Source organism: Myotis daubentonii, chromosome 15, assembly GCF_963259705.1.
Source record: "Myotis daubentonii chromosome 15, mMyoDau2.1, whole genome shotgun sequence".
Classification (NCBI taxonomy): domain Eukaryota; kingdom Metazoa; phylum Chordata; class Mammalia; order Chiroptera; family Vespertilionidae; genus Myotis; species Myotis daubentonii.
In genome coordinates, this window is record NC_081854.1 from 34,628,236 (window position 1) to 34,655,934 (window position 27,699).

The 27,699-nt window shown below is 43.7% G+C and overlaps 1 protein-coding gene across 1 annotated transcript in view; it reads right to left on the reverse strand.

The window, feature by feature from the left end:
- Positions 1-26,760, reverse strand: part of CDH13 (cadherin 13) — a 1,022,278-nt gene extending 995,518 nt beyond the window's left edge. The window contains exon 1 of the mRNA XM_059667273.1: positions 26,488-26,760. Coding sequence (XP_059523256.1) covers positions 26,488-26,532 — 45 coding nt within the window. The 5' untranslated portion in view covers positions 26,533-26,760. The remainder of the gene's footprint in view (positions 1-26,487) is intronic.
- Between the last annotated feature and the right edge of the window lie 939 nt (positions 26,761-27,699).

The following is a 27,699-nucleotide window of genomic DNA, read 5'->3' on the forward strand; positions in this document are numbered from 1 at the left end:
ATTTTAAATGTTATTAAATTGTCCAGTAAATGGGAATGCCCAAAGCAGAGAGCCAGTCAATCAGGATTATTCCAGAGTTTCAAACAGACAGAAGGAAACCATGATCAGGTTTAAGAATATTGCGTTCTCTCTCCCACACAGCCTTTATCTAAATCTTCATTTAATTGACAGCCTTCAGCACCATCAGAATTGCATTCTGAGAACCAGGAGAAGTTTTCAAACATTCACGCAACGTTATGCACTTGGCTCAAAACTATTCAAGGGGAAAGAAAGATTCTTTCTGCACGGGATTTGGGGAATGCCATATCACTGTCACTGCAAGGTCTGGGGAACTGACCTTGAATCACATAAGGAATCTACACCACTGCATAAACTCAAACATACTGTCTGAGGTTTAAGGCAGAGAGAATCAGACCTACTATCTCCTCACACTCTATAGGTGTATGCTTGAGGTACGATATCCTTCCATCTGGATATCCTAAGAAACTCCAGCACTGACTGGCACATATGGGCATGAAGTAGATGTTTCTGGAATGACTAACGAGAGAATCTTCGTGATTTGATGTAATAAAGGGAATCTGTTCTTAGGCTCAAGTGTTTCTAAGTGATTCTCACTAGAGTCTGGGCTGGAAGAAAGACCTGATTTTTTCCCCATCTCTTCCCCCAACCTACACCTTGCAGTTATTAACAAGTCTCATTGATTGCATGGTATCTCCTGATCTTTGATCTGTCTCCTCCTCTCCTCCCTCAGTACCTGGAATGGGATGCCTTCCTCTCTGGGACTGTTGCAAAGTTGCCTAAATGCCTTCCATCCTGCACTCCCATGCAAGCATGCTGATTGTTGGGAAACTCAGGCTTGACAATGTCACTCTGCTGCTTAAAAATCTCTCAGGGTTCCCACTGTCTTCAGGGCATACTGTCTGTGAAACAGTCCAGGCCCTTCCCTGCAGCCCCTCCAACCCCTTTAGCCCCACACCCTGGGCTTCAGCAACTCATAGCTCTCCCAAGCCTCTATGGCCAGCTCCCTTGACTCTATGGCCTCCTTCCTAACGAGGGTCTGTGTAAGCAATTCCCATTCCAGTTTCTGTCTGCCTAACTTCCTATTGATCCTTCAGCTCCCAGTTCAAACATCATCTCCCCCAGAAAACCTTCCTCAATCTTATTCTCCCTAAGAGCCCAAAGCTAACACCTTATTTCTTTATTTTTCATTTAAATTATACCAACCACTATAGAAAGTATGCAAAAGCCTCAGGATACAGCTCAGTGTTTTCCACAGGTGCCATGCAAACAGCACTGAGTTCAAGAAATAAAACACAACCAGGTTCTCAGAAGCCCCCACTCTGCCTTCTTTGCAACCACTTTGGAAAACTGTCTGAGGGTACTTATCAAAGCCAAACCAAACACTTTTCCAAAGTGGCTGCATGTCCAGGCCCTTTCATCCTATCCTAACAATGGTGCCTGCCTTGTCTGTTTAGCCTTATAAGATACTGGAGTCAGGTAATAAAATTGGTCACCTCCTTATCACCAGTTCCCGCCACAGAACTGGCATATGATGCGTTCTCTATGAATGTCGAATGAATAAACAATGGAATGAATGAATGAATGAATGAATGAATGAGAAGGGTAAAGAACATGCACTCTCAGTTTGGACAACGCTCTTGAATATCTTATAATTGTCACTTTGTTAAATGCACTTTCCTCATTGGGAACCCACAGTCGTGGCATGATTCTGGGATTCCCATTGGAACTCACAAAAGACCATATGTCCTCTAGAGATTGTCAGAGGGGAAAAAAATACTTTAAAGGTCCTCAGTTTTAATCAGAAAAATCAGAACTCTAGGTAAATCAGGCCAGTTAAATTGGTTTGACAATCAACCTCAGCAGCAAATGTAGCTTCCAGCATCTTCTCAGGTTAGTTCATTTTCCAAGATGTGTAATTTTTATTTATTTATATTTTAAAAAATATATTTTTATTGATTTCAGAAATAAAGAGAGAGATGGAAACATCAATATGAGGAGAGAATCATTGATCAGCTGACTCCTGCATGCCCCCTATTGGGGATTGAACCTGTAACCAGGGCATATGCCCCCACTGGGAATTGAACTATGACCTCCTGGGTTCATAGTTCCATGCTCAACCACTGAGTCACACTGGGCCAGGCAAGATGTGTGCTTTTTAAATGAGGAGTAGGATCAAAGGTCAACCTTATCCCCTGGAGCATAGGCTAAGTATCTGCTGTAATCACATCACAGGGAGATCTTCAAAAGCCCACAGTGTAGTGAAGGCAACCACCTGTCTATCTTCAAACCAGATGAATGGCTTTCTGATGCCATCAATCAGAAAAGCAGATGTATAAAGAGCAGCTGATTCTTATTTAACCAGCTCTTCTCATCTTGTCACGAATAAAAAGCACATACACAATCCTGGCCCAGGTGAGAAATATAACCAGGCTGGAAACTGCCAGAAGGCCTATTATTTTCCTGTAACCTTTCAGAGCCTGGAGGTGTCACTGGTGACAGTCCGGAATGACAAACCAGTAATACTTTTCCAAAGCACAAGACTCCAGGTAAATGGAAATTCAAGTCTACAATTCAAACCCTCCTTCCCAGGACTTGAGCTTTGCTCTGGACAGTGATCTCCTTCGAAAGTGCTGTGACATGAACATGTTCTGAGACCTTTGTTTTGAGGACTGTGACCTGGCAGAGGCAGGCAGGAATAACAGGTTGGTCCAGCAAGTTGTTACTTTCAAAGTGCAAATTGGAACTTCTAGCCTTCAAGTAAGATGAAAGACTCCAAATTTCTTTTGATAGGATAGAACTGGTCCTTCCAGAATTCTTGGTCATGTCTGATCTTCCCTCCAGGGCAGAATCACATTTCTAGCAGCCTGTTAAATTATCAATACCAATAATTTAACTATTCTAAGTCCTAGGGTCAAGGCCAGAATCACCCTCTCACTGTCCCTGCTGGGAAATCACATGGTATTGTTTCTCCTATTGAAATGGGGAGGTACTAGTAGCAGAGAAAACCTACAGGATAGAATGGGAAGCTATAGGCCCCAGTTCTATCCCTACCTGCGTGACTTTCTTCCAATGGCTTCCCCTCTCTGAGTCTCAGTCTCTTCATCTGTAAGGTGGGAAAGCAACACCCTCCTGATTGAGAACTGAGACAATGCACAATAAACTCTTTTCTCCAGGCCTGACACACAGAGGCATTTAATGAATATTCACCACCTCTTCTCTCCCAATAAAATCATATAGAGTCAGGAGACCTGAATTTGAATCCTGGTTCTGCCAATTATTCACCAAAGAAAACAAGGTTCCTGAGGCTGTTTCCTTATCTGCAAAATGATATATGTGCCTCCTGAGGGTTGAGTGAAGATCGCTGGGAATTCCTTAGTTATATGAGATGAATTATAATAGCTCCAAAATTTGGAGCCTTGAATTAGACATCATGTATGTAAGTACTTAGCTGAGTACCTAAACATAGATGGTAGTCCATAAATGTTAGCTGTTATTTATTTATTTATTTATTTATTTATTTATTTATTTATTTATAATTTAATTATTAGTGTCATTTAATTGAATAATTACTATTAGAACACAAATGATGATGACTGTTCTTAGTCTTATCTCCAAAGCACATTTAAAGTTCTATCCTTGGAGAGACTATATCAGGCAGACAGTGTCTCCATGGGGCCCCTCCTGCCAGCAGGGTAATGTTTTTAGTGGAAAGTGCTCTTTACAACCCTCTCCCCACCAAAGTAGGCAACTATCCAGCTGTGCCCAATAAGGCTCATTAACACAGAAAGAGAAAGCCCATTCTAGCCTGGCAAAGCACACCCCTCATCATCTGTTTTTGTTTTGTGTTTTTTACTTTCTTACTTAAACTGCTCGCTGCCCTGCCCCAGTGGGCTTCCAACCATCCTAAAGGAGTTATCTTGCAAATGGAAGCCTCTACTGTCTGGTGTACAGACCGATCTTTATACCATGCAGAATCGATCCCTGCCATGCAATCTTCCTGATGGCTCAGCCTAAGAGAAAACTTCCTTGGAAAGTTACCGTGGGGCTTTGACTTACAAGTGTCCCGACTAACAAGTTTTTTGAGATACCAGCTGTCTCTCAGCCGATTTTTTGCATTGATTTGACAGAGTAATTTGAGTTAACGAGCTCGGTCTCGGAATGAATTAAACTTGTAAGTCAAGGCCCCACTGTACATGATCCCAAAGGGGAAGAGCGGGCAGAGAGCAGGCTGAACGCCAATAAAACCTGCCAGCAGACAGCGCTAGAGAGGCAGGGGGATTTGGGAAGAGAACCCACTGGAGCAAGGCCTTAAATTGAACCTCTTCATCCTAACACAGGGACATTTGGGGACTGAGCAAGTTTTGAGACAAAATAGCCAGGGTAGGGGCTGTGCTCAGAAAGGCTAAGTGGCTGGGTTAATAAGGCTTTTAGTATCCCTCATGCTGAGTCTGCAGTGTGCAAACTTCTCCAAGCATCAATTATAACAGCATAAAACTTTCTGGAATAGAGAAAGGGCATTGAGTTCAGGGTGCTTGCTGGGGTCTGATGGATCTTCATCTGTGCCCTTGGATTTTTCAAGGGCTTCATTACTTTGCTCCTCTAACCACTCTCCAAAACTCCTTCTAACTTTGCTTTAATGGGCAGTTTCTGTTTATTAATTCTGGTAAAAAACGACGACAACAACGACAACAACAGTACAACCCAATATGCTTTATTTATTGCAAACCACAGAAGGTCCAACTAACAAAGCCAGCATAGTGTCTTGCACAAAATCTATTTTCTTCTGAAGAATGGGAGAACTGACCTAAAAGAGCTGACCGCTTGCTCTCCCTCGAGGTGCAATGTTATGACTTCAGCTGTACTTTCTTGGGGCACATTCTCCAAGTGACTTATCTCAGTTTCTTGACCTAAAGCTTGTGGCTCTTTCCTAGCAAATGGCACTTATTGTGGCAGTTAAGACATCAGGATCCCTGCCCAGTTTTGATTCACAATGTGTTACATTCTTCAGTTCATCCTCCCATGAAGCCGGTGAGATGGAGGTTATTACTATGCTCCCCATTTTACAGAGGAGGTGAAGAATGTTATAGAATTTTCTCAGGGTCACAGGGTGATGGAGCTGGGACTCAAGTGCAGACAGTCTGGTGTCCTCATTCTTATCCAATAATTTCTTTTCCTTTTTCCATTTCTCCTTCCCATCCTCCCCCTTCCCCTTTATTGTTATATCACCCCTCCTTCTATTATGAAATATATTCTTTACATTTATGCTTTTTTTTTAATCTCCTATATGGTCTGAGCTGGCATTTCATAGATGAGCCACACAATGTCCCGGCCCCTCAGCCTCCCCTGAAGCTTGAGCCTACTTCCCATTACCTGAATGGAATGGCCTTCTCAAAGAGAACCAGTGACCCCTTCTTCTTGCAGAAGCTAGTGCTTTCCCCAGGTCCTTTCTTTCTTTACTTCTAATATATCTGAAACTTCCTTCTTGAAATTCCCTCTTTTCTACTTTGACATTATATAAGCCTACATTTCTTCCCCTTATCTACCCATCCATCCATTGATCCAGTTAATTTAAAAATTATCTGAACTCATATTTTTTGTGTGTGATCTTGGACAAGTCATTTTACTTCTCTGATCTTCTATGACCTCATTTGCAAAACAGAAATATTAAGAAAATAATTTATAGGATTGTTGTTAGGTGTAAATGAGATAGTTGATGCAAAGAAACTTGGCTCAAAGAGGTGTTCAGTATACTAGTATATTTGCTGTCATTCTTGCACTTAATTAGCCTTAAAATCTTGGGATCATTTCTGGTATTTTTCTCTTTCTTCTCCATCATCCTATTCAACACCAAGCCTCTAAAATTGGTTCTTTCCTTCCCATACTCCCTATGACCCGACCCTTATTAGTTTGCAAGCTGGTCTTCTTACATTGGGTCTTTGCCAATTCAATCCATCTTCCACACCATTCCCAGATTAATTTTTCTGAAATATCATTTTCCATTATGTTATTCCCTCTTCAAAACAGCCAATGGATCTCCACAACCTATTTTTTAGATGTATTTTTCTTCTTTCACTTTTTCTACTTTATTATATTTTTATTATAAATGTAATACATGCACATCAATAAAGATTTGTAAACTAGAGGGGAATATCACTCACAAACCCATTACATGAACAAAACTGCAATTAAGATTTTGATAAATTTCCTTTCAGAATCCACTCCCTTTCTCATACATAGAGTCTTTTTAAATTTAATGTTATTTTTTTGCTTAGTAGGAATCCTACTCTACACACAGTCTTCTGCTCAGTATTAATTTTTCACTTATCTGACTTTGTCATGTCATTATTGTCTTAATAACCACACTCTTCAATGGCTATGTAATATTCCATTGAACCACTTAGCCAGTTTCCATTTGCTAGAAATGTATCTTATTTGTTGAGCACTTAGGAGAGCCAAGTACCTGGCAAACACTTGATAGATGCTGACTATTGTTATTTCCAATTTGGACTATCACATACAATGCAGAGAATGTTTCTATATTTTTTTCTGTATTTAGCTGTTTCTTTAATTTCTCAGATGTAGATTACTGGCATAAAGGGTATTACTGTTCTTATGACTTTTGATACTGACTCTAGCACAGTGGTTCTCAACCTTGGCTACACATTAGAATCACTTGGGAATCTTTTTAAAATCTTGATTTCTGGGCCTCATCCTCCGGAAATTCTGTTTCTTTGTTATGGGGTGAATTTAAAAAGATTCCCAGGTGATTCTAATGTGCAGCCATGGTTGAGAACCACTGATTTAGATAGTCTGTTTCTTTGTTACTAATGTTGTAGCCTCACCCCATAACAAAGAAACAGAATTTCCGGAGGATGGGGCCTAGAAATCAGGATTTTAAAAAGATTCCCAGGTGATTCTAATGTGCAGCCAAGGTTGAGAACCACTGCTCTAGCAGGTGCTGAGGGCTTCCCAGACAGCTCCAAGCCACATCCCTCTAGGCCAGCGGTTCTCAACCTGTGGGTCGAAACCACTTTGGCGGTTTCACAGGGGTCGCCTAAGACCATCCTGCATATCAGATATTTACATTACAATTCATAACAGTAGCAACATTATAGTTATGAAGTAGCAACGAAAATAATTTTATGGTTGGGTCACAACATGAGGAACTGTATTTAAAGGGCCAGAAGGTTGAGAACCACTGCGCTAGGCTTTCCATTAGAGGGCTGGCCCAACTTTCCCCTGCAGAAATCCACACTTCTGTTGAGGTCTTTCTCTGGGACCAAAGTCCATATCCAGCAGTCCAGTAGTGTTCAAAATCAATGCCACCTGGGGCAGCCCCACTCAGATTTGTGACATAAAGTCCAAAGCTCCCATGCCCCTCAGGTGGGATGGCTCTTAAGTGTTCTATACTTGCTCCCAAAGGTCCCCAGGGGAATTAAGGTCCATGCACCCACTGTAGCAACTGGCTGAATAACAGACCATTCATGTGGTTGCCCCTCCCCTTCCTTGCCTCACCTCCCCAGTTTTCCCTGAATCACCTCGCAGATTAATTAATTGCATTAAAGCCTTCTCTTAGAATCTTCTTTTCAAAGTACCAACTTCCATTCTCCAAGGATGTAAATCATCAAGGACATCAAGGACTAAGATTCTTCAGGGTTGTGTTGAATCCCCATCCCAGCAGTATCAGGTAGGTATCACTGTCCTCATTTAACAGGTCTGGTAACAGGACACAGACAGGTTAAGAAACTTGCCCCTGGACACACAGCCCTGCAAGTGACTGAGCTGGGGTTCAAACTGCAATTCCACCTTCCCCCAAGGCCTGGGCTCTTAACCACCATGTTGTACTGCCAGTCACTGTCATGTAGCAATAGTAAGATCATTTGGCTAAAATAACACTGATCCTATTAATAGCTGTGATCCAATTTCACATTGCATTCACATTCATTATCACACAGAAGAGCCTCCTTATTGCCCCTGAACATGCTATGAGTATTTCTGCCTCAAATTTGGATTCCTCCTTGCTCCATTTTGTAACATCCTCCCTTCTTTCCCTAACTGGGTAAATTCTATTTCTTCCCCTACAGTCTGGATCCCACACTGTTTTCTCCTTACTCTACCCACTTCTGCTGTTGACATTCTGATTCTCCTTCTGACTCACTTTCCACATCTGTATACGGGGATGATAGTAAAACCCACCTAACAGTGTTGAGTGAAAGATTCTAGAACAGCATACACTTCTTCAAAGGCAGGTAACAAATGGCACTTATGCATGCTGTCACCTACACCTACTATAACCTCTCCACCCAACACCCTCTAGACCTCAACCTACTTTCACTTCTTAGCTCCACATTTTATAGACCATTTCTACCAAGGCAGCACTAGTGAATAAAAAGCTATGTGTTTGAGACATCTGAAAAAAATTAACCAAAGATTGTAAACAAGGACAAAATGATTGATGGAAATCTTTTGAATATCATTTAGGGACAAAGGATACCAGAAGATGTCTAGGAGCATATTCTCAGTTCATCTCATTGTTTGCTCTTGGTCAAAGACCCCAGACTTAGTGAAATGACCAGTTAGTTATTGATTTTTGTTCAGAAAATAAAAATAATTTCTGTCTAGTGGAACAGATAACCCCAAAGGTTTAGATATGTTGCACATTAACTTGCTTTTTTTTCTCTAATTCAGCAATCTCATACTGATGTTTCTTTGTCAAATTGCTCATAAAAACCCAGCTTCTTAAATTGTTAGGGGCAGAAATTGAATATTGGGACCAGATACAATTATAGGAAATAGTAATCATGCTCTTTTAACTATGGTTGTTTTGTTCTGAAGAAAGCACATTCTAACCTGGCTGAGAGTTGCACCTGGGACCTGGGCGCTCATCTGGATATGTGGCCCATCATCCACATCTCAGCGCTGCCTATTACCATTTGCAGAAATCAGAGCCCCCAGCCCTTTCCATATTGCCAGCCCTTTGAAGACCCCTAACCCTTTGCATACTCCCAGGTCTTTGCAAATCCCCAGCCCACATTATTTGTAAACTGCCCATTTGGCATCATCTTTGTCCTTCTACCCAAAATAAGCATCTGGTTTATGGTGGGGGACAGAACAGATTTTTGTGGATGACCTGCTGCTCTCCCATACTGCCGGCATTATTGGAACAAATGCTCATATATGATTTAATCCTGTCTCTGCTGAATTGGCTCAAGTTGTGACAGGCAGCACAGACCCATTGATTGTGCAGTTACAGAATGGCTTTTTAAATTGCCATAGCATCTTACTGGTGTCCTCATAAATTAGTGAATTCATAGTTACATTTACCTGTGAGTTATGGTTTTACCTCTTGAAAAATTATACATGTACTATGTATAGTAGCTTCCTACTCATCAACTTTTCACAGACCCAACTCTGGATTCTGGCTTCCTAGTAAGAACAGGATGGGGTAGAGATTAAAAAAATAATAAAGGCCTGAGAGTGCTGGGTATATATGAAGCTCAAGTTAGACCAGATTCTCTCAACATCGCACTACTGGTATTTGGGTGGGGTAATTCTTTGTGGTGGGGGCTGTCCTGGGCACTGTGGATGTTGAGCAGCATCCCGGGCCTCATCCACTAAATGCCAGTAGTGCCCTCTCCCCTACTGTGACAATCCAACATGTCCCCAGACATCACCACACGTCCCCTGAGAGGCATGATCGCCCTCAGTTGGGAACCACTGGTTTAGACTGTGCTTCATGAGTAAGAATCATAGGGAGATACTAAAAGGATTGGTAAAGATTCACAATGGCACACAAAGAATTATTCTGGATGAGCTTCAAACTCCAATGGCTACAGGCCAGTGGTTCTCAACCTGTGGGTCGCAACCCCTTTGGGGGCTCAAACTACCCTTTCACAGGGGTCACCTAAGACCATCGGAAAACACATACATATAATTATATATTGTTTTTGTGATTAATCACTATGCTTTAATTATGTTCAATTTGTAACAATGAAAATACATCCTGCATATCAGATATTTACATTACAATTCATAACAGTAGCAAAATTACAGTTATGAAGTAGCAACGAAAATAATTTTATGGTTGGGGGTCAGCACAACATGAGGAACTGTATTAAAGGGTCACGGCATTAGGAAGGTTGAGAACCACTGCTGTAGACCTAGCTGACACTGGGCTCTTCTCCTTCTTCCCTTGTGTCTGTAATCTCCGTGAGATCAGCAACTGCAGCATCTGCTTCTGCGTGGCCCACCTTAGATTCCTTAATTCCAAGATGAGAATTTAGAATTTAGTAGGTCCCAATTGTGATTAGTGCTTGGTAGTGTGTGTGTGTGTGTGTGTGTGTGTGTGCGTGTGCGTGTGTGTGTGTGGTGACTTTAGCAGAAGATGGTTTTTAAGCTGACGTTTTAAGTAACCTCTGATAATTACTCATTTCCCCCTGGTATACATGTTAATAAACTGTTGTTTTTTCTCTTGTTAATCTGTCTTTTTCTTAAAGATCCCCAGCTGAAAACCCAAAATAGGTAGAGGTGAAGTTTTTGCACCCCCTACAGAAACATTCTGAATGCTTCCTGGTCATTACCCCAGGTCTTCTTGTCTGCCTGTGCAGACAACAGCTTGCACTAAGGGCATCCTGTGAACACAGCTCAGGGCCTCACAGAAGTAAATACCAGTGAGATGGAGTAGACTTTCAGTCCCCAATGCTATATCTCTGTGGTCTTCCTTTCATAATCTTTGCTTTTGCTTCTGGGGAGCCAAGTTCCTGGCCCAGGTATATCCCCCCTTACTTAGTACAACATCAGGTCAGCCTCTCCCCCAGCAGCAGTTTGCAAACCTGAAGGAACATCAGAATGCCCTGGAGGGTGGATATGTAAAGACAGGAATGCTGAGCCCACTCCAGGAACTGTGACTCAGTAGGACCTGATGAGAGTTTGCATTTCTAACAAGCTCCCAGATGATGCTGACCCTGCAGCCTTGATGGTCAAGGCCCAAGTTCTGAGACTATCCTGCCTGTTTACCCATGTGTCCTGTGAATCATGGCACACGCTATGCCGAGTTTCCTTACACTGAGAGTTTGTGGGGAGCATTAGACATGAAGCCTTGGGAAGCCTCTCTTTAACATTTAAATGCACACTGACGCCTCAGAGACATTCAGTTGTAAAAAACACAGCACAACTTGGTTTACTTCTCTTGGGAAGTCCAGACTTTCCCTGAATATTAGCTCATGCAACCCGTTTTTTCCAGAGTCCTTACTAATTCCCATGGAACCAGTACTTCCTCACACTGTATGGGAAAAATAATCAGGGAGGGCAGAATCAGACACTCATGTGGCTCTGTATGGTCCCCTATTGTCACCTGGGAAGGTTTCAAGAATTCTGAGGAGCCCAACAGACCCCCGGTCATCTGTGAGTCAGACTCCCCAGCCCAAACTAGAAGAGCTCCCCCCACCCCCTGAAGGGAGATCCAGGAAGATAGTTACAGTCCTTAGCTTTGCCTTTATAAACCCTAGCCTCCTAGGACTCAAATAGGCATCCTGGTCAGAAAATAGCCCTGTTTCCCTTTCCTGTTGCACTGTACATGGCTCATGGTTTGTCATTCTGAATTTTAAACATGAAAGAGAAATAAAAATCATCAACCTAAGAGTGAGGGCACAGAGAAGTCAATTCCACGTTTAAGGGGCTTTAGAATCAAAGGGGGTCTAGGGAGGAAGAGTGCTGATGGGGGAGTTTTGTGTTTTTTTATTGCAGGGGGGTGGCTTGATTTGGAGAGTGCTGAGTGCTGAATGCAAGGAGCAAGAGCTCCTCCCCTGCCTTAGATTACCCTCCCATTGCCAAGCTATGGAATTCTTCAACTGAACCCACCCAGGGGTGCCAAACATTCTGATTAATTTAGGTAAAGCCTTTCAGCAATCTGGTATCAATTTGTATACAATAATAATTAGCATGTCAATTCAATTCTCTCTCTCTCTCTCTCTCTCTCTCTCTCTCTCTCTCTCTCTCTCTTTCTCTCTCTTTCTCTCTCTCTCCCTCCCTCCCTCCTTCCTTCCCTCCCTCCCTCTTCCCCTCAAGCCTTTCTTCTTCTCCCAGTTCTCCCCCTCTTTCCATCTCACCCTCTCACCTTCCTCTTGCCCCTCTCTCTCTTCCTGAGCACTTATGCTCATTACTTTTAAAAGTCAGCCACACTAACACACCTTCTTTTCTGCTAGGACTGACACCAGAGACACCTGGGTCTGATGGGAATAATAACCAGGGAGACAAAGGTGGATCTTAATCCACTTTGTAAATTAGCAAAACAAAAGTGAGAAACCATCTCTCTATATAAAAGCCTAAGTGTCCGTCTGACCATCTAACCAGTAGCTATGATGCACACTGACCACCAGGGGGCAGATGCTCAACGCAGGAGCTGCCATGACACACACTGGCCATTTAAAAAGAAATGGCACTGCGGACCTGGCGCCAACAAACCAACACTCGGCTTCCCCCAAGTGGGACACAAGCCCTGCCACCACCCCAGAGTGACACCCCACCAAATCGCAGCCAACACTGTCAAGACCCCATGGTGCAAAATGGGGCCCAAAGCCCAGCCCTGCCCAGAAACATCACTGTGGGAGCCAGGTAATGACTTCAAGTAGCAAAGCCAGGCTTCTTCTCCCTAGCGACTAGCCTCCTTGCAGTTTCTTCAGCCCAGGAACCCAACTTGCTTTATAGCCAGGTGCAAACATTTTACACTTTAACCAAATGTTTGTGAAGTGTTTTCCCATGCCTCATCTCATTTGATCCTCACAGAAGTCCTGGAGTAGGTAGATAGGAGAATCGGTAGAATCCTATTTTCTTTTCATTAGCCGAAAAATGGAGATTTAGAAAGTTTAGAAACTTGACCCAACTGAAAAGAAGTAAGAAATGGTGGAACTTGAAAGTGACTGCAGGTCTTCTCACTGCGCAGAATATAGTCAATCACTGCTACAGTTAAATATTTTACCCTTTGTTCTCCCTGCGTGATCTACAATAATAATCTGCTTTGTGTTGATATTACTGCTGTGTTGCTGACAATTACAGAAAGAGAAGTTGGGGTGCTTCAGTAGGCTGGAAAAAGTTTAGCTAAATCAGAAAGCAGGTCTAATTTAAAAAGTTTATCTATACATATAAAGCTCTCGCTGGCGCCAATCACACGTGTGTGTTTCAATCTGTCATTGTTGATCATGAATTTGGTTGACACTTCTATTATAGAGAAAGGGTGAATAGTGATATTAAAATATTTCTTCTAATTAACTTTCTTTCAATGTGAACGAATCTGAGCACTGGGCCACTAGTTGCTTTACAAAGGGCCCATGTTAACTGCAGCTCTGGACAGCTAGGATTGCTTTTAATGAACGAAACAGATATAAAAACTGGTGTGACTCAGAACTGCCTGGGTCACTTATCAGTCTAAGTTTCTCAGCATCTTTCTGACTCAATTTTTTGATCTCTGAAATGGGGTGAATGCCAGGGACCTTTTGAGTTGATATACAGTAAGTAATGAGGTAGAATACCACTAGCATGTGGTGTAGAAAGGGTTGTGTGTGCTCAGAGATGGCCCTGACATTAAATTGCCAGTTTGCTTGTTTAATGAGACATACTTCAAATACTATAAAGCTCACCCTGTTAAAATATACAATTCTGTGGTTCTTAGTATATTCACAGGGTTGTATAGCCATCACTATTATCTAGTTTCAGAACATGTCCACCGCCCACAAAAGAAATCCCATACCCATTAGCAGTCACTCCCTATTCCAAGGCCCTAGGCAATGACTCATCTACTTTCCTGTCTCCATGGATTTGCCTGTTCTAGATAATTCTTTTCAATTCATGCAATCACATAGCCTTTTGTGTCCGGGACTGCCTACGGTTGAATCTCAGTTCCAGAGTTCAAAAGCTGTGTGTTCTTTATCAAGTTCCCCCAGAATTTCCCCATCTGTGAAATGGAATTAAAATCATAATGACCATAAAGTCATTAGGAGGATTAAATGTACTAGTAAATATATCTAAAATACTCACACAGGGCCTACCTCATACTAAGTACTATTTAGATGCCAACTTCCTTTATTGCTACTGCTGCTTTAATTTCTAGTATGCTGTTCCTCTGCCCCAGAGCATATGACTGGTGGTGGGAATCCAAAGATCAATAGAGCACCACAGAGCACACATATCTTGCCCTCCCCAGTGCACAGCCTGGTGGGAATTATATGATTAGGAAACCAGCTTAAATGAATAAAATCTTATCATATGCATGTTTAACTAATGAAAATCCAGATCTTCCACCAAAAAGAGAAAGAAAGAAAAAACAAAACACAATTTAAGCCCTGCAATTAAATACTGTAAAATTATATCATGTGTATATTCTTTATTATACACTGTACATTTCTGCATGCATTATACAGTTACATATTGATCATAGTACAGGTTGCATATACAAAACCAAACACATTGAAATTTAAAGGGAAACTTAAGAGATTTCAAGGTTAATTATAACTGTTTGCCGTAAACCTTGACGTTATAATCTAACCCCTGAGTAAAGACTCTATTGTGTGCCTACAATAGCAACAATTCAAATGATTTCAGACAAATGAAATCAACCAACAACAGGCAGTTGAGTTGGGCATTAGGCTGCAGTAGCTTCCAGTTGGCCAAGCACCACTTCTGCCCTCCACAAGCTCACAGTCTCATTTTGAAACTAAACCATATAAGCATAATCATAAGAGATTGGTGGCAGACTTGGGTTTAGAAAACAGATGGAAATAATCTGTTGCTACCAGCCAACAGGACAGACAGATAAGAGAAGGGCTGTGCTCCTCCCGGCCCCTGTCCATCCCTTTGCCTGCTTTGTCGGTTTCCATAGCATTTGTCACCACCTGACAGACATCATGTCCATTTTTTATTATCTCTCCCCCAACCATTATGGAGGTTCACAGGGGCAGATACTTCGGGTGCACTGTTCACTTCTGTATTCCCAATGCTGAGAAGAGTGTTGAGGGCTTAGCAGGTGGTCTGTAAGATTTGCCAGTGAATGAATGAATGAGGGTAATTGTTTAGACAACCACCACTTTTCTCTCATCTTCTATCCCCAAAACACCCATATTCTGTTCCTCCAACCTCAACTCACTTATTCCTTACAATTGTTTAAAAATAGTGAGTCTAAAATGAAGCCCTAAGGTAGGCTTTGGTAAACTGGTACCATCTAGTGAGAAAGAGAGTATCTGCAAGTGGGTGCTAAACCAAATCTGAAGGGTTTAAGAAAACAACAATCATAACTTCCCTCCATCATTAGTTCCACTGAGGAAGTTTGCAGTAGCACATAATGATGGCAAATAGAACCTCTTACACACTCATGCCCTCACTAAACATACTGCCATTCCAAGCACCTGTCATGCCTCTCCGTGCTTCTGCTTCGGACTTCTCCAAAACCGTAGTTGCTCCCCCAGAACCACAAAGGCTGAACAGGGAAGCACAGAGGAATTAATGGTGCCAGGGGCCACGCTTTACAAATGGAAGATGAATATAGGTGAATATATACCCCAGCCTTCTTTCTTGCAAAGAGACCATTCTGAAGTGAGTTTTACACAGTTCTTCCAGAAGTAATGACCCATGGACAGTAACCAGCTCAGTGGCACAGTCTTTATTGGCTTGCTTGCTTTCTTATTTCACACTTCTCACTTCTGTCCCTGGGATTATCTCCCATACCAGCTCCCTGCATCCAAGCCTGTGTCTCCTCCACTGTTTAAGGGAACTCAATCCAAAACACCAATATATCTTTGAGTGGCCAGAAAGCCTTAAGAATTGTAGTCCAGATAATTACTACAAAAGCTAAATTATTATATATTTTAGGTGTGACCTGAGAATTATGTTCCATAGTTGACTACCAGCATTGTTACCTTGACCAAAGTCAATGTGAAATAATCCAGCGATGTGTGAGTCCTCAAGAAGTACCACAGTTCTCAGGGCAACTAGGTTCTTACTGGAATGGCCATTATTTGCTGGGGGAAGCATGCAATGTGGGTGGGTTGTTTGTCCCAGTCAAAAGCAAGGACTCAGGCACAATGAATAGCTCTGTGTGGCCTTAGGTAAATAACCAACCATTCTGAATTTTTCTTTATATATAAAACTAGAGGCCCCGTGCACAAATTCGTGCACAGGTGGGGTCCCTCGGCCTGGCTAGCAATCGAGGCCTACTGGGGGGCCAGATGGCCAGGGGGAGGGACCCCAAGAGGTTAGCTGGCTGGCCCAGGGGGAGGGACGGTGGGAGGTTTGCCAGCTGGCTGAGGGGAGGGGCCATGGGAGGTTGGCTCTAGGAATGCACTGACCACCAGGGGGCAGCTCATAGCAACTGGTCGATCAGTCATTCCAGTTGTTCCAGTCATTCGGTCTTAACGGTTGCTTAGGCTTTTATATATATAGATAGAGATAAGAATAGTCTTTTCCATGCTTTCATGTCTCTGGACCTATTTTGTTTGTCAGTTTATTTTGTTCATTAGATTCCACATATAAGAGAGATCATGAACTTCTTTTTTTCATATATAAGAATTTCTATGGATTGCAGCAACAATTTGAGATAATGCATGCAACTGGCACATAGCAGAAAATTGTACAGTACAGTAAATTTACCACAGTTATTTTTATGCATTTTAAATAATAATAATCATAAGTGCTCATGATACTACCACATACATCCACACACATACTGTCCTGATAAAGCCTCCTAGAAGAAAGATGCTGGGAAGATATATCTAGAAGATAAGATCCCATCAGATCAAATGATTTTATGAGGCATGAAATCCCCAGGGGAACAATCTTTGTGGAGCTACCAATATGATGTGAACTGGCAAATCCTTCTCTAGGGAACAAACTTTACTTTCTTAAATGTCTGTGAATTTTAAAATACACATGCATTTTCCCCCTCTAAGTTAGTAGGATGCTCAAGACCAAGGCGCCATGACACCTTCAAGCTATAAACTCCCTTGGAACACTGCGCTAAAGTTAATACAACCAACCTTCCTTCTGCACCTAGCATTTGCCAATAGTGAGATGAAGACATGAGCTTACACTCATTTAATTCTCATGAAAAACCTGCTGGGAAGTATAGCTTCTCTCTTTTTGTTTAGACACAGGAGGAAACAGATGAGGAGGAAAATAAAGTAACTTATCTGAGTTCACATAGCATGCAAATGGCGGGGCCAGGATTTTTTAAAATTTATTTTTATTGTTGAGAGTATTACAAATGTCCCCCATTTTCCCCCCGTTACCCTCCTCCACCAGCTCCTGCCCTGCCCTAGGCCTTCAACACACAACTGTCTGTGTCCATGGGCAATGCATATATGCATATAAATTCTTTGGTTAATTTCTTTCCATGCTCCCTCTCCCCTTCCCTCTGAGATCTGTCAATCTGTTCCATGCTTCCATGTCTCTAGACCTATTTTGTTCATCAGTTTATTTTGTTCATTAGATTCCACATATAAGTGAGATCATAGGCCAGGATTTAAACTCACTTCTCACAAGCTCAGAAGTGCAAGATGCTTGCTCCTCTGGATCCAGGCAACCTGTAGGCCCTGATTAACCTCCATAATTTTCCCTTGAGGACCAAGACTATGTTGAATTAATCTCTGGGTCCCCAAATTGCCAGCACTCTTGGCATTTGGTCAATATTAAAAATTATGGGAAGGAAAAAAGAAAATATGGAATGAAGAGAGGGAGGAAAGATGGAAGGAAAGAAGGAGGGCACAGCTACCCTTCCCCAAGTACTAATTTAGCCCCTAGTGTTTCCTATTGTAACAGTTACCAAGTTTACATTATTTCAGCTATTTATTTTCTTGTTTCTCATTGGATGCCCTCAGTAGACTATAAGCCCCATGAGAGCAGGTTTCAATTCCACTTGCGTTACCTATGAATTCTCTAAATGCCTCTATAAATACTTAGCGAGTGGACAACTGTACATTCCCCACCTTGGGAGGATAATGTCACTGTGCTGCTGGTTGCTGTTGCTGTTTTTTAAGAGAGCCCATGTTAACATTTACTAGCACACCACTGACTGGCACCCAGGGAACGTTCTGCTGTGATGCCTGGAAACATGGAGTCAGCAAGGCTGTACCTAATATGCTGAAACAAAGGTTTGTTAGCATTCGCAAAGTGATTGCTGAAAGCAGTGGATCATTATTTGCTTCAAGTAAGAAATATTTCTAGTGCTGCTGATTGAATGTTCAAGAAACGATTAAATGCCTTGGCAATGTTTCACTCAAATATCTTTTGCATGAAAAGCCTCCAAGATTGGTTAATTATAGAGGCTACACATTAGTCTCTCTAGTCAAGGGCATTTCCAGGCCTCCACAGTGCCCATCTCAGATGCAAGCACAGATAGGATCTGTGGGCACCCGTGTAACTGGGGCCCTGGATGCCTCTCTTAAGGAGCATTACTGCAGCCTGGCTAACACTCCCACGGAAATGGCCCTCAGACCCTGTTTACTGCGTCAAACACCTGGTTCCTTGTTTGGGCCGGTGGTTCTACCATCCTGCCGACTGAGAGTCAGAACTCAAGCTTGCATCCTTAACCCCTACCTGGCCCTCACTCTGTCCTCTCCAAATCCAGTTATTATGTCCTGCCAAGTTCTTCCCTAAATATCTCCTGGATGCTCTGAGTACCATGTGTCTACTCTCATCTGCATTGTCACTTACTCATCTAGATTCTTCCCATGATCTCAGGCCTACACTGGCTCCTCCCTTCCACTCGTACCCAGTTACAATCCATTTGCTACCCTGCAGCCAGGGTGACTTGTCACACTGTATCTTCCCCATATTACTCGCAATGGCTGCCCATTGCTCCAGGACAAACACCAAAATCCTTGCAGTGGCCGGCAAGGCCCCAGCGGCGCTAGCTGCTTCTCACATCACTCTCTTTGAGCTGTGCCATGTCTCCTCCTGCCCAGGGACTTCCACCAAGCTATGTCTTCTGCTCTGAATGCTTTTCCCAGCCCACACCCTGTAGTGTTCCTTCCTCACTACTCCTTTAGACTGTAACTTGGGCATCAGGCTATCAGGGAAGCCTCCCAGTTCCTTCCTGGGTCTAATGCTTTTCTTATATTCATTCATTCATTCATTCATTCATTCATTCATTCATTCTCTCATTCCCTCATGTTTATGGAGAGCCAACTATATGGTAGGTACTGTTCTAGACACTAGGGATACAGAACCACTCAGAGAGCAACATGTACTATAATGGAGCTTACATCTTAGTGGGGGAGAAAGACAAGGCACAGACAAGCAAAATATATATTATGGCATGATCTCACACAATTGTTTCCTTCCCTCATAGCAGTCGTCTCTTGTTTTGAATTATTCATCAACTGATCTTTATGTCCCCTGCCAGGGGATACCTTGGGGTCTGAGCCCCTTCCTAGCAACTGTACCCTGAGAACATACTAGGTCTTCTATGGATATAATAGATATTTATTGAATCCATTTGGTCCCAGGTGAATAGAATGCCCATGAAGTCAACTTGTTAGACTGTTTGGGGCTTAGGGGGAACAATCCCTAATGGCCAGACCCTTATTGCCCTCTTACCCTTAGAGAAGGCTCTCTGCAGCCTCTCTCGCTGTAATTTTGAGTCAGAGTAGAAGTCAGCCATCTTTTTCTGTAAAGGGCCAAATAGTAAATATTTTAGGCTTGGTAGGCCATATGGTGTCAACTCTGTTGTTATAGCACAAGCACAGCCATAGACAATTATATAAACAAGTGGGCATGGCTGTGTTCCAATAAAACTATTCATAGAAACAGGCTGCAGGCAGGAATTGGCCCGTAAGCCAGAGTTTGTAACCCTGGAGTGAGATGATCCCAGATGCTCAGCAGCTTATGGCAGTTGAAGGCGTGGCCTGACTCAGCTATGGGTTCTGCTGGCAGAATCCAACAGCTTTCCACAGACCCCACATCAATTAACAGGAAGATTATCACAGAAGCTCAAGCTTCAGGCATTTGCAGGTACCAGCTCCTGTGGCACGTGGAAAAGCGGTTCCCTGCCACTCCCAGAGGAAAGAGACTTTGGCCTGCAGGCTGTATAAGGCAGGGATGGAGGCTGCCACATTCCTTGCAGGGTCCCCAGGTTCCTCAGAGGCTGAGCTCATTTCCTGGCCCTGCCCAGGCATGTGGCAGGGCCGCTCTAGGCTGAGCAGCTGCTGCCCTCCACCCAGCCCAGTCTGTGCTCAGCTGGGAGACACAGGGGCTTTGTGCAGATCGGGTGACACTCAGTGGGGCCTTTGAAATGAGACATGACATGTCAAAACCTGCCTATTGCTAATGCTAATTTTCAGGAATTTGACTTCTGTTGGCAGCTGACAGAGGAAAAACAATTACTTTTTGTTTCTGTATGTGTGTGTAGTTACTGTTACCCTAACCTTTGGGGTCTGTACTTATGGAAAACAGGAATTATCTGAGACTTACCTGCTAGAATGGGATGAGTGGACAAATTTGTCTAGTATTTACAGAGCCAGAGAACATTAATTACAGCATTAACACTATATGTGGGCTGTGGTGGGTGTTAACTGTTAAAAACGGTTACACAAATTCCCGGTAGTGCTAGGGGTAACAATGCCCTGTGTATAAAAGTACTCTAGGCAACAAAATTATGGAGCTGATATTACCCTGAAGTTACGAATGCTCTTCTGTTAGCTCGGTGCGTCCAGAGTACCCTGCAGGGCTAAGGCAAGTCGTTTTTGTGATGTTCTGGTTATACTCACACTGCGGGTGAGCAATGCTGATGGGAGGCCAGTGCCCAGTGTGTCACTGTACTCCAAGGGCAGTGATGCTCTCTGTATAATGCTGCACCCAGTGCACTAGAGCCTACATATTATCCAGTGGTCCCAGAGCCCCTTGGCTGCTGATGCATAATAATGTGTTGGGTGAACCAATCTGCTGGTTATTCCAGCTCTCAGACTGCCTCAAAGCTGTGGTGTGTCACTTCCCTGGGTGTAACTATACTACATGAAACAATGGTCTGGATGTTATGTTGCTCTGGATACCACCTAATCACCCAGTGGCGCTGATGGTAATAAAATTCTCAAAAAGAAGGTATAGTCCCTTTGGTCATGTTCTTTCAAAATGAACATAAATGGGATTCAATCAGAACAATCAAAAAGAAACTTTTAAAATAGCCTATCACTGAAAAATTAACTGCATAAATTTGATGAAGCCGAAAATTTTTGGAAAGCAGACACTCCCAATACAAATGGCTCTAGGGGCAAGATGATAAAATCAGGGCAGACAATGGGCTAGGTCAGTGGTCGGCAAACTGCGGCTTGGCAAACTGCAGTTCATGAGCCACATGCGGCTCTTTGGCCCCTTTAGTGTGGCCAAAGTACCACAAAATACCGACTTCTGCGCATGGGCCGCGAAGTTTCAATCGCACTGTACATGCGCACCCACATGTGGTATTTTGTGGAAGAGCCACACTCAAGGGGCCAAAGAGCCACATGTGACTCGCGAGTCGCAGTTTGCCGACCACGGGGCTAGGTGAATAGTAGGGAGAGGTGGGGACTGTGACAAACTTCAGAGGCATGTCCTCCCTAAAGGGGAGAGTAGTGACTCAGCTACAATGGTGTGGCCATGTAAAAATGCAGCTCTCGGGTTGCCTGATTTTCTGAGATTTTAAGAAATGCAAGAAACCTAGACTTGTTTTTAATGTACAACGTCCCACTTTACAAAACATTTGGGCCAAAGAGATACATCCATGAGCTGCATTTGGCCTGTGGCTGTCACTCTGTAACCTCTACCCTGAAGCCAGATTTGCAGAACTGAGATGGATGGGCTTCAGCACCATCAAACTGATACTGCAAAGTTCAATCTGCTAAACCAAAGGATGGCCATTCACCTCCATGAAACCTGGATCAGTCTGCATTTTAAGTTTGAAAGATCATTTCTTTCTTCTCTAGCCTGCTCTTAGCTGCTTCTCCCAGTAGAGAAAGTAGTTTTCTACCCTAACCCCAAAATAAAGCCAATACTTAGTGTATGGTGATGGTGCAGGGGATCCTACAGTCCAGCTAGTCATCCTTTGTACAGTCTGCTCAGGTAGGGGGATCCAGGCCCGGGATCCCCTGGGTGGCTGCAGGGGAGACAGGCTGTGAGGAATTGTATTGGCAGCATCTGTCAGGAGGGTCAGATCCTCCCAGGCGTGTGGGCACCTTGCAGACAGCTAAGTGGAAACATTGCCAAAACCACTGGTCACTTGATTTGATTCTGTCCAACTGATTATTGTAATTGGATGACAGATTGATATTTCCCTCTCTTTTTCAACTGGTGTTGAAGGGTGAGCGGATCTGGCTCATGACTCACTCTTCTGGGTAGTTACCTAATGGGGCAGATTATCTCCTTTCACAGGCAGAACTGTGCCTGCCTTTTGGCTGCCTGAAGAGTAAGCTAGGTCCAACTGTAGTCAAATGCCAGGAAATTTCAGAACTTCCTTGCATTTCATATTGCATTGTCTACAAAGGTCTTTGAAATGTTCCTTGCTCTAATACTCAGAGGGGATATAGTTGAAGAATAAAATCAAACAGAAGCAACTATAATAGGGAAAAAAACAAGGAAAGATACTCAGTGCAAAATGACAGGACTTCTCACTGTAGCAAATAATTGGGAATAGGAAACTAGTTTGGTTTTAATGGAGCTGCTAGACTGAAGTTCTTTAAAATATGAGCTGTAGAATCAGAATTTTGTAATGCTGTGGATGGAGCCCTCTTCTGGAGAAATTTTTCAACAGATATTAAAACAAGATAAAAACACGCAAAGATAGACACACACACATAGTCACATACAGAGAGAAAGATAATTAGGACATATTATTGGCTATTTAGATGATATATCATTCATATATGAATTGAATCCATAGTGGTTTTTTCTCTCCTTTTCCTTACTTCCCACTAAATAGAAATTAACTCTACTCCTCAAAGAACTATTTTTTTTTTGCTTTGTTTTGTTGTTGTTTTTTGAAAAGAGGGAAAGAAAGAAGGATATCCTCAAGAGTCTAGCTGAACTTTTACCTAAACAGTGAACTTCAGACTGAGACTCCATGTACACATCTAAATGCTGGTACTTACAGATAATGCAGTTATTGGGTACATTGGTTTGTTGGGCAGTTTTAACACATACGGAATACTTCTAGAAATAGATTTTGTTTAATGGAAAACCCAAGGGCTAAAAATTAAAAAAAGGGAGGAGGGGGGAGACAGAGTAGGAGAGATTAGCTAAAATGACTATTGAGGCTTTTAATACAATCTATGGCATTACATAAATTCCAGATCACATATTCAGCCTTGCAGTTTATTAAATGTCTTTGGGGACTTGCTAAAAAAATTTTCAGACACATTAACTCTACCACTTTAATTCCTTTCACCACGTATATCTCTGTTTCTCCAGGGCTACTGAAGTCTCATAGGCTGCTACATGCTGAACCCTTCTCAGGGCAGGAGTACTCTCTGCAACCCTCAATCTTTAATCCTCATCAAAATGGTTCTGCAAAAAAACACTGCCCTTAGAATATAATATAGGAAGTTGAAGGGGCACTAGAAGACACTGATTCTCACTTAAAATCCTGAAAGCCAAGATTCTGACTCCAAGAAAGGACTTCCCATTTTAAAATCAACACCTCAGAATTCTGTGGAACATTTGTAGTCACTCCTAAGTGACTGCTCTCCAAACCTGAACCACTCCCTAAAATCCTAATTCTTGGAGGATTACTCATTTATTGTTAGAACTTTTGGCTAGTTGTGATACCCAAATATGGGAGGGGGAATCATATTAACAGTGGAATTTCTAGCTCATGCTACTCTTTTTTTTATTATAGCCAAATTCCAGAGGCCACTTCTGGGACAATCTTTCTCAAAACACCCAGGGGAAAAGAGAGCTGATTGTCCTTAACTTTGCCAGTTCCCAGCCATTGTTGGTTAGAATTCCTCTCCCTGCCCCTCCACCCCTCCCAAATGCCTAAAAGAGCAACCTAGCCAATAAACTTACAGAGACTGATATCTTCCAAAGCTGGACCCAGCACCTTACCACTGAGGTGGAAAAACACACACATGCTTGCCTGAACACCGTGAGGGCTGAGTGACTAATTTGCTTTATTACATTGTTTTTCCCTTTCTTCTGTTTTCTCTCTGCTTCAGGAAAGTTTTTTTTTTTTTCTTGTTGACTCAAAGCCCCCAAGACTTTCCCCACTTTTTCCACCATGGCCCTCAAGAGCCCTGCACTCAAGCCTCTTGCTGGGTAACTGGATTGCGCCAGCATGATTTCTCTGCAAGGTGCTACTGCTACTAGGATATCAATTACTGACCTAATGTGGACACTTGCTCTGATTATGCATAATAATCTAAAAGAGAAATATGCTTCTCAGGGCAGGCAATTTAATTCATTTTAAAGGAACGGAGTAAGCTGTGAGTCTTCAGAACCCACCTGTGCTAGCTGGGCCTTGGCTGAGACACACCAGTTGCTTTGCAAAAGGCATCATGTGAGAAGCCCCCAGTGCATAAGGATTGCTGGGTGCTGTGGTCTGTCTTATTCAAAAGGAGGCATAACTTTGGGCAAGCCCTGGAATCCAAACTGAGGGCAAAGCATGCCCACAGAGACTGTGAAGTCCTAGGTAAGGTAGTGGTAAGTGCTCCCAGACACGGACAGCTCCCTGTGAGCCAGGCCTCATGGTAATTGCATTACCTGGGACATCCTTTTCAATGCAATACAATCTGCCTAGCAAGCCTATGAAAGTGATAAGATTATTTTACAGTGGAGAATCTGGAAGCTTGAAGAGATTAAGCAACTTGCCCAGAGTGGTACCACTAGCATATGGCAGAGCAGATCTGTCTGAATCAGAAGCATTCTCTGCACTACCCTGCTGAATTGGGATTGCGTATCCCTACATACAGCCTCGGGAATAATTAGTCCAGAAAGGCTGGAAAACTGGCTCATAGACAGGCATAAGATTTGTGGCAGGACTTAAGGCTACAGAAACCCTAAGAGAATCAACCAGCAAACCTTGGTAGAAGAGGCGTACAACTGAGTAAGGGAGTATGAGTGGGGGAAGGAGGCTCCAAGTACTATCACACACTGCCACCCCCACTCTGAGTGCTCTCCATGGGACATGGGTCAAATCCCAAAGTCAACACTAGCTTGGACCCAGCAGCGGTCTCCCCTTAGAAGGCTGTACTGCATCTCCTCACCCTAACCTGCCCCTGCCTGGGTCCCTAGCTGCTCACTCTCCCTCTCACCTACATACTCATACATGTGCCTCTTGCCCTGGCACCCAGGAATCCTGGCCAGAAACTCAACGCCCATTTCTAGCACCCAAGGCACTCCTTGTCTCCTTCCCTCCTCTTCTAGGCTGCCAGGGAGACCTAGGGGACTGGGTCCCTGAGCAGTGCTGGGCGTGCCCCTTAGCCTCCAGCACCTCGGTGGCACTGCTTTCCTATACACAAACTTCCAGAGATCTCTCAGATACATAGGTGGTTGCTGGCGGACCATGTCTCCATCGTCCCCTTTTAGGAATGTCAGGGCGCTTCCCTCACAGCGCAGCGCTCCCCTCCTTCCCTCCGAGGGTTAACAGGCAGCTGCGGCCGGTGGGCAAGGCTTGAACTTTTCTCTGTTCTGCGCCCGCCTGCCTGCCTGCCCGCCCAAGAAAGCAGCAGAGGCGGCAACCAAGGCTCAGGGCTGAAGCTTCAGTTAGCTGGACAAATGGGGTGTAGCGTAGGGGGTTGGGGCCTGTGCCCTGACAGGGGACGCACTCCGGTCTTTCCCGGCCTGAGGTTGGGGAAGGAAAGGACCCCCAAGCAGGAGCAACTGCCATGGGCTGGGCGCCTTTGAGCGACAGCAGCAGCCGCTGCTGCGCAAGGCTAGCCCGAGGCACCTTCCAGCGCGCACTGCCGGGCTGGGTGAGGGGGCCCGGGCGCCCCAGGAAGTCAGCAATGCCAGGCCATCCTCTCCAGCCGCAGAGCAGCCCACAATCCCGACACAAGCGGCGCTTCTCTGATCCGCGCTGAGCTTGGTAAAATAACGACTCCTTGGAGTCGTTTCCAACTGAGTCTTTCTCCAATACACGAGCCTCCGGGAGAAGGCGAATCAAAGTTACGCCACTTGATGTAGGCGAGAATGTCGCCCCGGCTTGCAAAATAAAGGACTCAGGACTCCGGAGCTCTCTCCTTCTCCCCTTCACTCGAGCGAGCGCGCACACGTACACACCACACACACACACACACACACACACACACACACACACACACACAGCGGAGTGGGTAACCGGGACGCCCTAGGATCTCTGGGGCTGGGAAGAATGACCTCCCTTCCAAGCCCAGGGCTGTCTTTGCCACGGCTCCAGGGTCCCCTAGCGCCCCGAAAGCCCCCTCACTCTGCCGGCATCAAGCAATCGGAATGCAGATCCAGGGCGCAGGGCGCGCCCCCGCAGCCCCTCTTCCCTACCTGGGACAGGAGAATACACAAGGCAAGCGGAGTTCTCGGCTGCATTTTGCCCGACTAGAAGAGCCCGGCGGCGTTTTCATTCATGCACGAGGCTGCACTGAGCATATTTTCCGTGGGAGCCAGGCTTTGAGGAGAGGCTCTGCCTCGCCAGCCAGCCAACTTCCCAAATAGATCAGCGGCAGCATCACGAAAGCATTGGGTAGAGGCTGATGACCAGGACCAATGGCTTTACAAGACGGATTCCTTCATAAAGCTCCCTCGTTTTGCATGGCAGATACGGGGCGAGCACCTCGCGCAAAGCGAGACCCTCAAAGGAGGCAGCCCATTTGCTTTTTTGGACTGTTGGGGCCCAGCCTCACAAATCACGCTGGGCATCGCCAGCAGATTCCACTTATGAAGAGAATGGAATTGCACCCGGGACTGGCGGCCACTTACAGCTCAGTGCAAAAAGATTCTCTTTATTAAAATGTTAATAAGATCCACTTTATTTCCAATAAATCAAATAAAATTACCCCAACAGTTCCAGCCCTTTCTACGCCTGGAAAGTCCTGGCAATGGATTTTTATTTTTTTCTTTTTCTTTCTTTTTTTCCCATGTGGTCCAAGTCATGATGGTGTTTGGTGTTTCCCTGCCATCACACAAATCACAAAGAGGACAGATCAATTCTAGCTTGCAGAAAAAAAAATCCATCAAGGGGCAACAGACTTTATTAACTGCTCAGATGAGAATCTGACTGGCCACCTACTCCACAAACATTCATCTGGCTCCAAAGTTGGGACCATGATGTAAGGAAACTTTTTTATTTTCTATATTGATATAATCTTTGAAAGCTCCTAGCTATTCCCCCAAAACTCGGAACAGTAGTACCCATGTCTCAGGGGATTTTACAAATGGAGTCCTATGGAAATGAGGGTAAGAGGGATATCTAGGTTTGTCTTTCCCAGTAGGAATCTAAGAATATGCAATAAAGACTTTACATTGTCATTTCCATGCAGCCTCCTAAAAAGGATTTAAGGTGTTCTATAATACAGGATATTTGTGCAATAGAATTTATGCAACCAATATAACAAATCTGGGCCAGAAGGAAAGAAACCAGAAAACTGAAATGCTAAACCCAAACTCTAATAAATTTGCTCTGATTTAGATCTGAGCTTCCTGGCGGCTAAAGCAATAATAGAAATATATAAGTTACATTGTTCTTATTATACAAAT